This window comes from Telopea speciosissima, unplaced genomic scaffold (genome assembly GCF_018873765.1).
Source record: "Telopea speciosissima isolate NSW1024214 ecotype Mountain lineage unplaced genomic scaffold, Tspe_v1 Tspe_v1.0461, whole genome shotgun sequence".
Taxonomy (NCBI): Eukaryota; Viridiplantae; Streptophyta; class Magnoliopsida; order Proteales; family Proteaceae; genus Telopea; species Telopea speciosissima.
Genome location: NW_025317797.1, coordinates 12,332 through 29,425, shown reverse-complemented (window position 1 = coordinate 29,425; position 17,094 = coordinate 12,332). Strand labels below are relative to the sequence as shown.

The 17,094-nt window shown below is 43.4% G+C and overlaps 1 protein-coding gene across 1 annotated transcript; it reads right to left on the bottom strand.

Moving 5' to 3' along the window:
- Positions 1 to 16,396: 16,396 nt before the first annotated feature.
- On the bottom strand, positions 16,397 to 16,795 carry LOC122648098. The gene has a single exon (XM_043841358.1). It carries the CDS (start codon positions 16,793 to 16,795, stop codon positions 16,397 to 16,399), a length of 399 nt encoding a protein of 132 aa, XP_043697293.1.
- Positions 16,796 to 17,094: the final 299 nt, after the last annotated feature.

Below are 17,094 nucleotides of genomic sequence, written 5' to 3'. Positions count from 1 at the left end.
TTGGTGATTCTCTCCCATAACCCCTTTTCCTAATTGAATGAATATTTCCAAAGACCAAACACCAAAATAGAATAAAAAATAAATAAAACCTGTTGCAGCATGTTTACTGTTAGCTTCACTTTCTGGTTGCAGCTCCGGGTCCACTGTGCAGAAGCTCTGGGCACCCCAATAGTGGGAGACTACAAATATGGTTGGTATGTGCACCGCAAATGGAAGCAAATGCCTCGAGTGGATATCGAACCAACCACAGGGAAGCCATACAAATTGCGGAGGCCAGAGGGTCTGGATGTTCAGAAGGGAAGTGTTTTATCGAAGGTCCCTCTGCTGCATCTCCATTTTAGAGAACTTGTACTGCCCAATATTTCAAAGTTCCTTGATAAGTCAGGTAAAATTTCAGGTTATCACCTCCCCGAGTCAAAGCCAGATGTGCTCCGATTTGTGGCACCAATGCCTTCACACATGATGATCAGTTGGAACCTTATGTCTTCATACTTGGTCTAAAAAAATTTGGGTGGGTGGGTGGGTGGGTGGGGGTGGGGGAGGGCGGTGTTGAGGGGGGCTGTGGATTTTTGGCATCAACTTGTACTCTAAATTGTAGCGTTACCCAGATGGCTAATTTATTTGTTACAACTTGTCCCTTTTCTAGTTTAAGTTTCTGCCTATATTTAAAGTGTGTGTGTGTGTGTGTGTGTGTGTGGGGGGGGGGGGGTAGACCTAGATCAACTGTCTTGGATGCCATACCCAGTCTCTCCTCCCTATTTGAGAAGACACCTCTACTACCCCCTTGTTTTAAGGAGAGAGAGACACCAGACGGAAAACTGCTTCCCTTGTTAGTATTTGGACTTTGCAATTTGGCCATTTTCATCATCTACTCAAGTTTTGATTTTAGTCCAATCTAACATTTCCACACTACATGGATGATTGCTAGCAAATTGTGGATGCATTGCAGAAGTAGACTTATGAGGATTGGGCCATTGGCATTGTTCCCATTCTTATTGAATATATTCATGACTAATGTTCCATTGTTGCTATGTGGTCAGTCAAGAAAAATCATGTATGGTCTGAATCCACTTCTATGTGTTTGCCGAGGGAGACGAGTTCTCAGACAGTTTAGTAGAACTCTTTTCCAGATTGAAAAAAGTGAAGCTGATTGCTTAATACACAAAAAATAAAGAGGAGAGGGGAGGGGGAGGGGGAGAGAAAGCCATGTACATGGAGGTTCATAAAGTTGAGATCGGTCACTTTTAACTCTGACATGCTACAAATTTAAATGACTTAGAAGTATGGTTCGTAATCTCGGATCGGATCGGTTGATATCTGCCAGATCTGATCGGTATCGGTTGAGGCCAATCCTGAGATTAGACCGATCCATTGACATTTTATTGGAACAGCACCTAAATTGGGATTCTCGTTTGTATCGGCCGATCCGACCCGAGAACTTTATCAATATTACTATATGTATATAACGATAATATTTAGTTCTACAGTTCTGATTCCTGTCACTGGTCCTCAATGGTCAGAGATAGAAGGGGGCGAGAGGCGGAACTCGAGAGCTGGCGGAGCTAGGTCTGCTTTCTCTGAAGAAATGAGCTGCCTTTTATAGAGGGAGAGGTCGGCTACGGATTCCAAAATTTTATTTCAATTCCGGAATAGTAACTGCTGACGTATGCTGACGTAGGGCGGCGGGTACTATTCAGCACTGTTCATGGGTCCAGATGATGCCATGGGTGACGTAGGGCGGCGGTACTGTTCATGTGGGACCATGGTGATGACGTCAGGGATGACGTTAGTCTGATCCGAGGTTGATGTCATCTTCGTCGTGACCGGCAAAGAGAGGATTGGGCTCGTTGAGGAGAGCAGCAGCGGCGGCTTCTTGAGCAGCAAGTTCTGCGGCGTCGGCTGCAGCCATGGTTTCAATGGCTTCGGCAACATCGGCAAGGAGAGTGCCAGGGATGTCGAGGACGGGAGAAAGTGTCTGGAGCTGGTCGATCAGTTGGAATGTATCGGCAGCAACTTCATCAGGGATCTCGTAATCCATCATGAACTGGGTGACGAAGAGTCGTCTTCCGTCTGAGACAAGGTAACGGTATCGTGGACAACCGTTAGGATGTGTGAGTCCAAGAGCTTCTTTGTGTAAGGCGATCAAGGACTGTTTGTACAGGCTTTCCGCATGGATCTGCAGATTAGCAATATGCAGGGCTTCGGCTTCATCTGTAACCAGAGTAGGGTTGGTGAAGGCGTAGCAAGCGGCAGGGCGGAGATGCCAGAGCGATAGGGTGGAAGAAGCGTTCGCGTTCACACCAGGCCGAGGGTGCGTAGATGGTGAAGTCAAGTCCACCGAGAAAATCTCCAATTGGCGACGACATGGGAGACCATAGTTCGATCATCATGGGCAATTGGTCGAGGACAGTAGTATTATCACTAGAGAAGACCAGTTGGCCTACTAGTCCCCATTCAACAGCAACAATACTCCATGGTTCGGAGCCAGGGTAGAAGATAAGACGGTGCTGATTATGTTGTTCAGTCCGTATTATATTTTTGGGAAATTCCAGCATAAAATCTTGATATCGCTGGTATTGGGCATGATCACAATGACGTTGAATCATTGGAAATATTTCCCGGGGGAGAATTTCTTTAGCTTTTAAATATAAGCAGATTTTGTATGCTTTATGGAAGAGAGCATCTTTTAAATGATCTTCGATACAATCTGCAATCTGAAGAAAGCTGTGTACTTTCTCAGGGGAAGTAACATCGTCCCAATCAGTTTGTCTAATTGAGTCGAGTACAATAGACTGAAGGCTAAGCTGCTTGGCATAGAAAGATCCAAGAGCCTTGGAGAAGGCGGTAAGAGCAGTACGAAACGACTTTTTCTGGCCGGCAACCTGCGTCTTCCACAAAGTATTCAACTGATGGTACCACTTGGTAGGTATGCCATCGTGATGAAAGAAATCAGTGGTGTTGGAGACCGACTGACCAAAAATTGAAGGCGGAATATTAGCCGCTGATTGTTGTACAATCTGGGAGTAGCTGGCTGGGGGTATATTCCACAAATAAAAAGGATCCTGACTGTCCTGTTCTTGACTATTTCCGGGGAAGAAATATGGACTAAATGGCTGAGAAGGGGAAGGAGAGAATTCCGCTGTTGTGGCAGGAATTCGAGTGTAACCAGAGGGAGTCCATTGGGTAGGTACTGCCGCTGTTACTTGGGGTTCTCTAATGAGAATACCACCACGGGGGGTAGGGAGTAAGCCAAGAGAAGAGGCTTTCTTTTTGCTCTTGCGATGTGGTGTCGTGTGAGCTGTACCTTTGCCCTTATCAGGGGGTTGCCGAGGATTCATGACGTCGGCGGCCTGCTAAGATAATCAGCCAAAAAATTGTCAGTGCCTTTAACATGTACAATTTCATACTGATATTGGTTAATCAGATTGGCCCAATTAATACGGCGAGAATTAGTTTCTTTGATTTTGGTTTTAAGAAAATCACGAACCGCTTGATTATCAGTTCTAATAAGAAACTTCTCAGGTAAAAGATAAATTCTAAACCGTTGAATAGCATTGACAATGGCAAGAATTTCTTTTTCATAAATATTATAATTCTGTTGAGCCGGGGTAAACTTGCCAGAGTTGTATCCGCAAATTTGCTCATCAGAAGGGTTTTTGAGGGGTCGTGCTTTCAGGACACATCCCCAATGTTCATTGCTAGCATCTGTCTCTAAGATCAAGAGATCACCAGCAAGAGGGAAGTAAACAGACGGGCAAGATTGGGTAATCTCGGTCTGTATGTCAAGGACGATCTGTGTGTCAGATGGGGTCCAAGAAAAGTCAACATCTTTTTTCAATTTTAATAAAAGACTTTTTTCTTTAGTTGAGAGGTCTTTTATGTAATTGCGTCCATAGTTTAAGATACCTAGGAACTGTTGGAGATGCTGTTTGTCACGGAGGACAGAGGGAAAATCCTTAATTTTAATTAGAATGTGATCTTGGAGTTGGAGGCCCTGATCACTAAGGATGAGACCAAGAAATTCGATTCGAGTTTTTTCGAGTTCGATTTTCGTGGGAGAAAGAATTATTCCATGTGTGAGGAATAAATCACTGATGATACGAAGGAACAGTTCTTTCCTAAACTCCCTCCTCCTTGGGATGAACTATGTCACACGACATACCCAGGTTTCATCAACGATTCCAAATCCGTTGATACCTTTGGCAACCGAATCAATTTCGTGTTTCGCCATATCTTAGATCACTGTTTAAAGGCACGAGCTGCCAAACAGTTAAAACAGAAGGTCTCCCCTGGCCTCTGTAAGGATCTTCTCCAAAACGAATTTGAGTTTGGTACCAAGCCATCTCATTTTTCGAAACCCAAGTCTTTAAAATCCTTTCCTTTCCATTCCAAGAAACGAAGGTATCATTGGAAGAAATTCCATAAAAAAGACTTTCCAAAGGACTTTTCTTCGTCCAAGAACAAACGTTTCACCAAAAAACGTTTTGTTTCCAAACGTCTCCCTTACACTGGTAAAAAGGACAAATCTCAATGTACCTGCTACCTCTGTAATGAAAAGGGCCATTTTGCCAATGAATGCCCTAACAAATCTAAGAATGCCCGTAAAATGATTCGTTACCTAGACGAATGTAATTACGAGATTCTTTTCTTCTCCGAAGTTTCTGACCCCACAGAACTTCTTTATGAAGTCTTCTCTGAATCGGATTATTCTGATTCTGATGACGACTCGTCCGATTTCATCTTTATGGAAGATGATTCGATTCCTGTTGAAATCACACCGATTCCCTCTGCGGAAAACGACTCGGTTTCTCTCAATCACCTTATTCGTGAAGATGTCTCTTTTGACCCTAATCTCTTCACTAAGCTTAAATCCATTAAGCATGACGAGGTTTATAAGCTTTCCCGGCTTAACCTCTGGTCTCGACGTTTCTTTGACCAAGCAAGTGGCAATTCCACTGCTCAGTCTACAGATGATGCGTCTCTTGAGATCTCCCTGTTCAATCCGGCTCAAATCCAACGATTAGTAGCCAAACATCCTCGTTTGAGATACATTCATATTGGTCTCATTCAGATTGAACTCACTGCTCTCTTTCGTCAAGGCATCGATACTCCTGTTATCATTGCTGTCTTTGACAAAAGATTCCTTTCTGACCCAATTAATGCCTTAATCGGTGGAATTGAGTCCAACCTTATTCACGGTTCGGTCTGGTTCAAACTCCGACCCAACTTCTTCCTCTCTGTCCAGGATCCCAATCTTTGTGATTCAGTGGTTCTTAAAATTAAGACCCAATGGACTGGCATGAAGGCCGACAGCCATAACATCGCTGTTAGCTGGAAATGTTTGCACGAATTAACTAACGTTACTTCAACCAAACTATTGCCTCTTCCGGATAAACGGTTCGTCGAACTCTTCGAACCAAAACCTTTCGAACACGAGATTCAACCTCGTTTACTCGATTGGCATGATATCCAACTACCCCAGGAATGGATGCTCTCGGATATTCTTGATACCCCTCAAAATATCACTGCTCCTTCTCCTCCTACCTTTGAACTACAGGCTTCTGGAAATAATATCTATTTCCGCCGACGTTCTACTGGTTCTCCTTCTCCTGCTCGAACTTCGAGTACTCCTTCGCTTAGATCCGCCATACCTGGCTCATCTAATACCTCGATTGGCTCTTCTTCTCGCCATTCAGTTTCTTCATATATTCCACGCAATATGCCTGGATTTAACCCGCAGAACTGGATACCTCCTTCTGCTCGAGCATTCAAAGCTCCCCTCCGTAAAGATTTTTCTGACACCGATTCTACTGCTGTCACTAATATCTTTCATCGGTACGTCACCTCCGATACCGATATTTTCTTTCAATCTAATCAAAACCCCAAAAACTACATCTATGTTAAGGGCCATTTTGATTTTTCTGGTTTTAAACCATATACTCTCGATGTCCTCATGGATACCGGTGCTACCGGCTGCATTTGTAAATCAACTGCACTTCCTGGTCATCTTTGGAAAAAATTGGAACAACCCACGTACATTAGTGGTGTTTCGGGTCCCACAACGACCCTTGAGTATAGAGCTCACAATATCCCAATCTTCTTCCAAAACAAGCGATTTATAATTCCAAAAATTACTTGTTTTTCCACTATGCATGGTGATTTTATCCTTGGTACGAACTTTATGCATAAGTATCTACCGTTCATCTTGCATTCTGATTCTGTTCAAATACACCATCCTTCTGGTGCTATTTCTCTTCCCTTACTCCTATCTCACAAATCTGTTTGTGATGATTTTAGTTTTATCCCCCAACGGATTTCTTCTTCCGTTCTCCAACAGGTTCTCTCTATTGATCGGTCACAGTCTGTCACCTCTGCCATTTCTCATTGGCTCCTTGACAAACTCTCTTCTCACTTTACTGACCAACCCCTCCTTCATTGGGAAAAAAACCCTCGTTGGTGTTCTATCCAACTGACTAATCCTAACACGATTATTCGGGTAAAACCCATCCTCTATATCAAAGCCGATATCGAAGAATTCGATAAACAGATCTCCGAATTATTGGCTCTCCGACTTATTGAACCTTCAACAAGTCCTCACTCTTGCCCTACTTTTATGGTACGCAATCATGCGGAAATAAAACGTGGCAAAGCCCGTATGGTTATAAACTATAAACGGTTAAACCAACACATAGTCTTCGACGGATACTTCATTCCGCGAAAAGACGTTCTTATTCACCGTGCCAAACAGGCTAAGATTTACAGTAAATTTGACTTAAAATCTGGCTTCTGGCAAATTAAGCTCACTGAGGAATCCAAACCTCTCACAGCTTTTTCAACTCCTTTTAATCGCCATTATCAATGGACGGTTATGCCCTTCGGATTATGTACTGCCCCTCAGATTTTTCAACGTTGGATTGATTCCAAAGACGACATTCTCGTCTTCTCCGACTCCCTTACTGAGCATACGAAACACCTTCGTATCATCAGTGATTTATTCCTCACACATGGAATAATTCTTTCTCCCACGAAAATCGAACTCGAAAAAACTCGAATCGAATTTCTTGGTCTCATCCTTAGTGATCAAGGCCTCCAACTCCAAGATCACATCCTGATTAAAATTAAGGATTTTCCCTCTGTCCTCCGTGACAAACAGCATCTCCAACAGTTCCTAGGTATCTTAAACTATGGACGCAATTACATAAAAGACCTCTCAACTAAAGAAAAAAGTCTTTTATTAAAATTGAAAAAAGATGTTGACTTTTCTTGGACCCCATCTGACACACAGATCGTCCTTGACATACAGACCGAGATTACCCAATCTTGCCCGTCTGTTTACTTCCCTCTTGCTGGTGATCTCTTGATCTTAGAGACTGATGCTAGCAATGAACATTGGGGATGTGTCCTGAAAGCACGACCCCTTAAAAACCCTTCTGATGAGCAAATTTGCGGATACAACTCTGGCAAGTTTACCCCGGCTCAACAGAATTATAATATTTATGAAAAAGAAATTCTTGCCATTGTCAATGCTATTCAACGGTTTAGAATTTATCTTTTACCTGAGAAGTTTCTTATTAGAACTGATAATCAAGCGGTTCGTGATTTTCTTAAAACCAAAATCAAAGAAACTAATTCTCGCCGTATTAATTGGGCCAATCTGATTAACCAATATCAGTATGAAATTGTACATGTTAAAGGCACTGACAATTTTTTGGCTGATTATCTTAGCAGGCCGCCGACATCATGAATCCTCGGCAACCCCCTGATAAGGGTAAAGGTAAAGCTCACGCGACACCACATCGCAAGAGCAAAAAGAAAGCCTCTTCTCTTGGCTTACTCCCTACCCCCCGTGGTGGTATTCTCATTAGAGAACCCCAAGTAACAGCGGCAGTACCTACCCAATGGACTCCCCCTGGTTACACTCGAGTTCCTGCCACAACAGCGGAATTCTCTCCTTCCCCTTCTCAGCCATTTAGTCCCTATTTCTTCCCCGGAAATAGTCAAGAACAGGACAGTCAGGATCCTTTTTATTTGTGGAATATACCCCCAGCCAGCTACTCCCAGATTGTACAACAACAATCAGCGGCTAATATTCCGCCTTCACAATTTGGTCAGTCGGTCTCCAACACCACTGATTTCTTTCATCACGATGGCATACCTACCAAGTGGTACCATCAGTTGAATACTTTGTGGAAGACGCAGGTTGCCGGCCAGAAAAAGCCGTTTCGTACTGCTCTTACCGCCTTCTCCAAGGCTCTTGGATCTTTCTATGCCAAGCAGCTTAGCCTTCAGTCTATTGTACTCGACTCAATTAGACAAACTGATTGGGACGATGTTACTTCCCCTGAGAAAGTACACAGCTTTCTTCAGATTGCAGATTGTATCGAAGATCATTTAAAAGATGCTCTCTTCCATAAAGCATACAAAATCTGTTTATATTTAAAAGCTAAAGAAATTCTCCCAGGAAATATTTCCAATGATTCAACGTCATTGTGATCATGCCCAATACCAATGATATCAAGATTTTATCTTTGGAATTTCCCAAAAATATAATACGGATGAACAACATAATCAAGACGTCTTATCTTCTACCCTGGCTCCGAACCATGGAGTATTGCTGCTGTTGAATGGGGACTAGTAGGCCAACTGGTCTTCTCTAGTGATAATACTACTGTCCTCGACCAATTGCCCATGATGATCAGAACTATGGTCTCCCATGCTGTCGCCAATTGGAGATTTTCTCGTGGACTTGACTTCACCATCTACACAGACCTCACGGGTGTGAACGCGAACGCTTCTTCCAGCCCTATCGCCTCTGGCATCTCCGCCCTGCCGCTTGCTACGCCTTCACCAACCCTACTCTGGTTACAGATGAAGCCGAAGCCCTGCATATTGCTAATTTGCAGATCCATGCGGAAAGCCTCTACAAACAGTCCTTGATCGCCTTACACAAAGAAGCTCTTGGACTCACACATCCTAACGGTTGTCCAACGAATCATTTTACGGGCATTCTTAGATTTGTTAGGGCATTCATTGGCAAAATGGCCCTTTTCATTACAGAGGTAGCAGGTACATTGAGATTTGTCCTTTTTACCAGTGTAAGGGAGACGTTTGGAAACAAAACGTTTTTTGGTGAAACGTTTGTTCTTGGACGAAGAAAAGTCCTTTGGAAAGTCTTTTTTATGGAATTTCTTCCAATGATACCTTCGTTTCTTGGAATGGAAAGGAAAGGATTTTAAAGACTTGGGTTTCGAAAAATGAGATGGCTTGGTACCAAACTCAAATTCGTTTTAGAGAAGATCCTTACAGAGGCCAGGGGAGACCTTCTGTTTTAACTGTTTGGCAGCTCGTGCCTTTAAACAGTGATCTAAGATATGGCGAAACACGAAATTGATTCGGTTGCCAAGGGTATCAACAGATTTGGAATCGTTGATGAAACCTGGGTATGTCGTGTGACATAGTTCATCCCAAGGAGGAGGGAGTTTAGGAAAGAACTGTTCCTTCCAATAATCAGATTTGGTAGGATCTAATAATTGAAAAAGATACATGTATTTTTTAGAAAAAGCTTCAAATTCATTTAAATTATTAAGCTTAATCTTGGTGAGGTTGAAACTGACATCTTCTGCAAGCTTGTCAGGGTGATGGATTACGAGATCCCTGATGAAGTTGCTGCCGATACATTCCAACTGATCGACCAGCTCCAGACACTTTCTCCCGTCCTCGACATCCCTGGCACTCTCCTTGCCGATGTTGCCGAAGCCATTGAAACCATGGCTGCAGCCGACGCCGCAGAACTTGCTGCTCAAGAAGCCGCCGCTGCTGCTCTCCTCAACGAGCCCAATCCTCTCTTTGCCGGTCACGACGAAGATGACATCAACCTCGGATCAGACTAACGTCATCCCTGATGTCATCACCATGGTCCCACATGAACAGTGCCGCCGCCCTACGTCACCCATGACATCATCTGGACCCATGAACAGTGCTGAATAGTACCCACCGCCCTACGTCAGCATACGTCAGCAGTTACTATTCCGGAATTGAAATAAAATTTTGGAATCCGTAGCCGACCTCTCTCTCTATAAAAGGCAGCTCATTTCTTCAGAGAAAGCAGACCTAGCTCCGCCAGCTCTCGAGTTCCGCCTCTCGCCCCCTTCATGGCAGCCCCTCATGGCAGTGTCGCCAAGAAAAAAAAAAAGTTGGTCACGATGCCATCTCATCGTACATTTTTCAAAAAATTGGTCGCGATGCCATCTCATTGTACATTTTTCCAAAATTGGAAACAATGCCATCTCATCGTACTTTTCTCCCAAATTGGTCGAGATGCCATCTCATCGTACATTATTCCAAAATTGGTCGCGATGCCATCTCATCGTACAATTTTCCAAATTAGTCGCGATGCCATCTCATTGTACATTTTATCAAAATTTGGTCACGATGCCATCTCATCGTACATTTTATCAAAAATTGGTCGTGATGCCATCTCATCGTACATTTTCCAAAAAATTGGTCGCGATGCCATCTCATCGTACATTTTTGCAAAATTGGTCGCGATGCCATCTCATCGTACATTTTCCAAAAATTGGTCACGATGCCATCTCATTATACGTTTTCCAAAAATAGGTTATGATGCCATCTCATCGTATGTTTTCCAAAATTGGTCATGATGCCATCTCATCATATATTTTCCAAAATTGGTCGCGATGCCGTCTCATTGTACATTTTCTAAAAGAATTGGTCGCGATGCCATCTCATTGCACATTTTTCAAAAATTTGATCATGATGCCGTCTCATTGTGCATTTTAAAAAATTCAGTCCCAATGCTGTCTCATAGCACATTTTCAAAAATTCGGTCACGATGCCATCTCATCGTACATCTCCAAGAGAAATTTGGCCACGATGCATTTTTGATCGAGCGATGCTCAAACTCAAAACCTTGTTGAGCGATGCTCAAAGTCAAACTTTGTTGAGCGTTGCTCAAAACCAAAAACTCCTGTCAAGCGGTGCTCAAAATCAGGCTTTCGATCGAGCGATGCTCAAACTCAAAACTTTGTCGAGCATTGCTCAAAATTAAAAATTCTTGCCGAACGTTACTCAAAGTCAGATTTCCTACCGAGTGTCGCTCATAAATCAGAATTCAACGGCGTTACTCAAAACCATTACCCTTTTTGACATCCGTTCACCCGTTGTCATTCGATCCTTGGATCGCCCGTTGCCATTTGATATGTTGATCACCCGTTGTTATCTGATCCGTGGATTACCCATTGCCATTTGATCCATTGGTCACTCTTTGTCATCCAATCCTTGGATCGCCCATTGCCATTTGATGTTGATCACCCATTGTTATTCGGTCCTTGGATCGCTCATTGCCATTTGATCCGTTGATCACTTGTTGTTATCCGATCCTTAGATCACCCATTGCCATTTAATCTGTTGATCACTTATTGTTATTCGATCCTTGGATTGCCCATTGCAATTTGATCCATTGATCACCCATTGTCATCTGATCCTTGGATTGCCCTTCGCCATTTGATCTGCTGATCACCCATTGTCATTCGATCCTTGGATCACCTGGCTTGGGTCGTATTGCTCAGGTAGTTTCACCCAAGTTGGATACTCCCATAGTTCATGCTTTGGCAGACCGCTGGTGGCCGTCGACTCACACATTTCATCTACCTGTCGGGGAGGTAACCATCACCCCTCTGGACTTCTTCATGATTACAGGGATCCCCTTCTCTAGGAGACCCATTTCCATGAATCCTTCCCTTGAGACGAGATCCCTTAAGGATATTGGGAATCTCCTGGGTTTCAAAGTGACCTCTCGTATCATTCTCTTGTCCACCTTGAAGAAGGAGTGGGACAACCATATGATTGATGACAACTCCCCCAGGGAGTTATTGGACCAAGTTGCTAGGAGTTTTCTCCTTTATCTTGTCTCCAATGTCCTTTTCTGTGATGGGCGAAGCCGCACAGATACTCTTCTTGCTTATTTCTTTAAGGATTCGATGCTGCCCTATGCTCACTTTTTGAGGATGTTAGATCGTCTTGCCTTTGGCACCCCTGGCTTGACCGGCTGCGCCTACGTTCTTTGGGTATGCTTCGCTCCCCTAATCCCTCTTTTTTTTTTTTTTTTTTTTTTTCTTTTAGCCTTCAATCTTTGTTTGGTTCTTGATATTGCTATTTTCTTAACAGGTCTGGTGCTATGAGGTTCTAGGGATTCACGCCCCTAGTCTCCCTGACGAGTCGGCTCTTTACATCCCCAGTGACTCATTGGGGGAAGGCCGGGTGTTCTCTCATCGATGAGCTACAAGTACGTCTTCAGCTCAATGACTTGGCAGTTATTCGGGTAATGATCAAAGAAACTTCTCTCAGCCTTTTTTTTTCTTTCTGAACTGATTCCCCTTTTCTTGTTTAACTGAAATGATTCTGTTGGCAGATTTGCTGGCAGCCCTACGATGAGGAGTAGATTGTGTATCCCAATGACCTGGAGGAGTACCGGTTCGATTGTGGGCTTGTCCAGAAGTGGATAGCCTTTGAGGGTCCTTCTGGGGTGGAGCTCTATCTTGGGGAGAGGGTGACCAGCTAGTGGCATCCTACTCAAATGGTGCCTCGGCCTCCCCCTGCTCATATGCGCTCTCCTCTCTTATCTCTTGACATTGAGGCCTTGAGGGTTGGGATTGCAACTTCAGAGCTGGTTGTGGTGAACCTGAATTACCAAGACTTTCTTTATCGGGAGATCGTCTGCGTTCGCTTGACCCAGGAGGGTCCTGTGGTATTTCCTTGAACCTTATCTCCTTTTGTGACATTTTCTATCTCTCTTTTTTTGAAATTGACAATCTTGTCTCTTCTTTTCTTTCTTCCTTTTTGCAGTACCCTGGTCATCGCCTGATTCCTGACGAGTACGGATTGCCTCCCCCATGTGGCTGAAATGTGAGCTCTCGCCCTTCCCATGCTGCCGGTGTTGACTTGCCTATCGTGTAGATGGGCGATCTCATCCCAGGGTACAGGGGGTGGGCCATCCCTTCTAGGTTTGATATCAGTCTCCAGACCGTCCTCCCCACTTGCCGAGTTTCTGATCATGACTTGGGACTCCCGATTCCTTTTGCTGGGGTAAGTTACCTCTTCTCTTCTTTTTCACTTTATGATTAATTCCTTGGTCTTGGCTGACCTTTGCTCGGTATCATCATAACAGATCAGTACTAAGAGATACGCCGACATGTGCTGGATGCAGGCGAGTGTGGACGAAAAGTTCCATGATAGGATATGTGACATCCAGCGGTTGGTGAGTAATTCCTCTTCTGTATCTTTTGACATTTTCCCTTCTTTCTTTGGAATCTTTTCCCTTTTCTTGAAGTAATCTCGGTCCCTTTCTCTTTTAGAGCGATCAACTCAACGAGATGAGGGAATCTCGGGACCACTTCGACCAATACTGTCAGGGGTATTCTGAGGAGAACAGGTGCCTTCGAAGGCAGCTAGCACATGCAGGACTCTTGCGATCGCCATCCCCGGCGTGGGGTGATGATGACGATGATGATGACGGTGACGATGGTGATTACGAGCTCATCCTGGTGGCCGATAGCGAGGCCACATCCTTTGGCGGCGAGAATTAGCTTTCTCCCCCTCCCCAGTTATTGAACATACTCTTTTTTTGTATGGATTTTTAGGTTCTATGGATTTTAGAGTGTTGTTTGAATTTTAGATGTTGTATTTTTTTTTTTTTGTCTTATGAACAGAGTAGGTTAATTACCTTGAAAAAATTACTTTTTTCTTTGCAAGGCACAATCCCAAACGTTTTTCATTTAATCCTTGATTGTTACATGCATGGAAATGGTATGGCAACAGAAAAGAGGGTACGACAATGGAAAAGAGAATGATGAAAACAAAACATAATCCAATGAGGTCACCCCTCGATTACATATTTCATCCACAATTCATCTAGTAGATTTACGATCTTCGTCGTTAACTCTTCTAGTGGTCGAAACTTCATCATTGCTTCCTTCAAAGCCAAATGACATTGCATGATTGCAAGATGAGGTAGGTAGAAGGTGGTATGAGTCAAACCCATCAACCACACATAATCATAATCCTGAATTTTGAAGGCTGGGGTTTCTGTATTCCACCAATGGTAGTTCCACTGAATCGTCTCGTCCATTCTTTCTTCCAAATATTTCCTCCAATCCTTGATCACATGAAACTCTATCGTTTCTCTTCAGATTCAGAAGTACTTCAAGTGCAGCGTGGCGTCGGGTATTGATTGGACCAATCGTAGCCTTTCCAGCAGCCACACTTGTAAAATTGCAGGGGATCCTACACAATAATCTGTGCCATATTTTTGGGAAGCACTCATGTCATCCAGACCTTTGAAAGTCTCAACTAGCACTGTAGGGTGATATCACATACTTCTAGAAGTTGCTAAACAATGTCGGCCATTACAGGGAGAATACCTTTTCTCGGGGTGCGCAGCAAGTATCTCCCAATCATGTAAAATAAATATGCTTTCATCCTATTCTCTTGTTGAGTTTTTTCGACACTTTCCTACTTGGACAAGATTCTTGCTACTTTCATAATGTCAACTCTGCCATATTCTATGACCTTTTTGACTTCCTTCTTGGGCCATCTGAAGAAATCTTGCAGAACTTCTTCATAGCTGTTGCGTAGAGGGGGACGAAAAAGTCTTCCTGATTGCGGTGAGAGCATGCAAGCTCAAAATTCTTCAACTGTGGGGGTTATCTTCACATCTCCAAATCTGAAAACGTGCAGTTCTGGATCCCAACATTGGTATACTTGCCAAAGTATGTCATGATGGATCTCCACATACATAATCCTTCCAAGGATTAGTAGGTATACATCTTCCAAAGCGGTTGGATCTTCCGAACTCATGTCTATGGTCCATTTACGTAAAATCTCGTCGAGAGTTACCTTCTTTGGGGAATGCATATTGTATGTACCCCACCAAAGAACTCCTTAGTAAACTGGAAAAGATCTCTCTTTTTCTCTTTTTCTTTATATATTTTTGGACTCAAGGACTAGTCAGCTCCTACTAGTAACACACGAGTAGATGTTGGATTGCAGATTTTTGTTGGACGACGGGATTTTTTTTGGATGGATGAAGGAAATTGCCGAGTAGCGGGTTTTGGAATATGCCCTTGATGAAGGGTTGTTGTGACCGCACTTGAGCATGCCAAGTTGCCTACGTATCCTTTGAAAAGGAATCAGGTCAAACGTAGTTTATGTAGACCTGACGGCTACACAAAATACTTCTTGAATTGGTACATGTTGATAAGGCCCTTGACGTCTTCTCCAACAAGATCCACGAGTTGAACAGCTTGCCCAGTTAGGATTTACTTTACTTGATAAGGTCCACTCCAATTTGGCCTGAACTTGCCACTTGGGTCATGGACAGGTGCCCGAAGAACCAAATCTCCTTCTTCGATGTTTCGCAGGCGAACTCCTTTGTTGAAGGCTCTCGCTATTCTGAGTTTGTACTTTTTAAGCTGATCCATGACTTTCATCCTTCTCTCATCTAGCAGGTTGAGCTCATCATGCCTTTCTTGCATCCATTCTCCTTCGGGTAATTTCCAGTCCATCAATACTCTGAGGGATGGTACTTGGATTCCCACAGGTAATACTACTTCCATTCCATATAGACCAATGAAAAAGGAGTTGCCCCAGTAGGAGTTCGAATGGACGTCCGATAAGCCCATAACGCATATGGAAGCTTGTCTACCCAATCTTTATGAGTATCAGCCATTTTCTGCAATATGACTTTGACATTTTTGTTGGCTGCTTCCACTGCTCCGTTAGTCTGTGGTCTGTAAGTCGTGCACCGGTGTCTCTTGATACCAAACCTGGCGCAAAATTTATCCATTTTTCCCAAGAAATGTTCTCCCTGATCAGATATGAGGGCATGTGGCACTCTGTATCTACATATGATATTTTCCTTGATGAATTTTGCTACTTTTGCAGCAGTCAAGATGGCGTAAGCTTGTGCTTCCACCCATTTAGTGAAATAATCTATGGCGACGAGAATGAATTCATGTCCATTGGACGCTTTCAGTGTCACCTTCCCTATGATGTCGATGCCCCATGTGGAGAATGGCCAGGGACAATTCAATGAATGGAGTTCCATGGGAGGAATGGTGGATAACGTTGGCAAATATTTGGCAGTTGTGGCATCTTCTCACGAACATGGCACAATCTTCTTCCATGGTTGCTCAATAATACCCCAGTCTTAGGATCTTCTTGGCAAACATTCTGGCATTCATACGCGGTCCACAGATTCCCTAATGGATTTTTTCATGATTGTTTGAGCTTGTTCCTCATCTACACAGAGCAGTTGTATGCCATCGTAAGATCTTTTGTACAACAAGTCTCCTTGGAGCATGAATTGCATGGCATACTTTCATAGCCGCTTCTTTTCTCCCATCGTGAAATGTTCATGATACCTCCTTTCTCTGATGAAGTCAACTATGGGTGTGAACCACACTTTCCCATCAGCTATCAAGACATTCACTGATTCTTCATATGCCGGCTCACATCTCTTGTCCACCAGAAATGGTTGGATTTGGGTATTTGAGCTGCACTCAACCATTGAGGCGAGGGTGGCCAAAGCATCTGCAAATCTGTTGTTGACTCTTGGCAAATACTCGAATGTGATTTCTTCGAAGTTCTTGATCATCCCCTCCAAGTGTTCTTGATAAGGTTTTAGCTTTTCGTCTTTTGTCTTCCATCTCCCTTGAGTTTGACAGATTACGATTGACGAATCCCCATAAACTTTCAACTTCTTGATTCCCAATGCCATGGTAGCCTCGAGGCCAATCACACATGCTTCATACTCTGCGATGTTGTTGGTACATGAGAATTCTAATCGGAAAGGGAGATAAAGATCTTCTGGGGTTTAACAATAATATTCCTGCCTTGTACCTCTCTCTCTATTTTAGGTATGGATTTTAGGGATTTTGTATGATTTGTGGGTATTTTTTTTTTTTTTATGGATTTTGGGGTCTTGGGAAGTTTTTGTGACCTGTGTATACTTGGATTCATGGTGTCTTGGGAAGTTTTTATGATCTGGGGATACTTGGATTCAAGGGTCTTGCTATG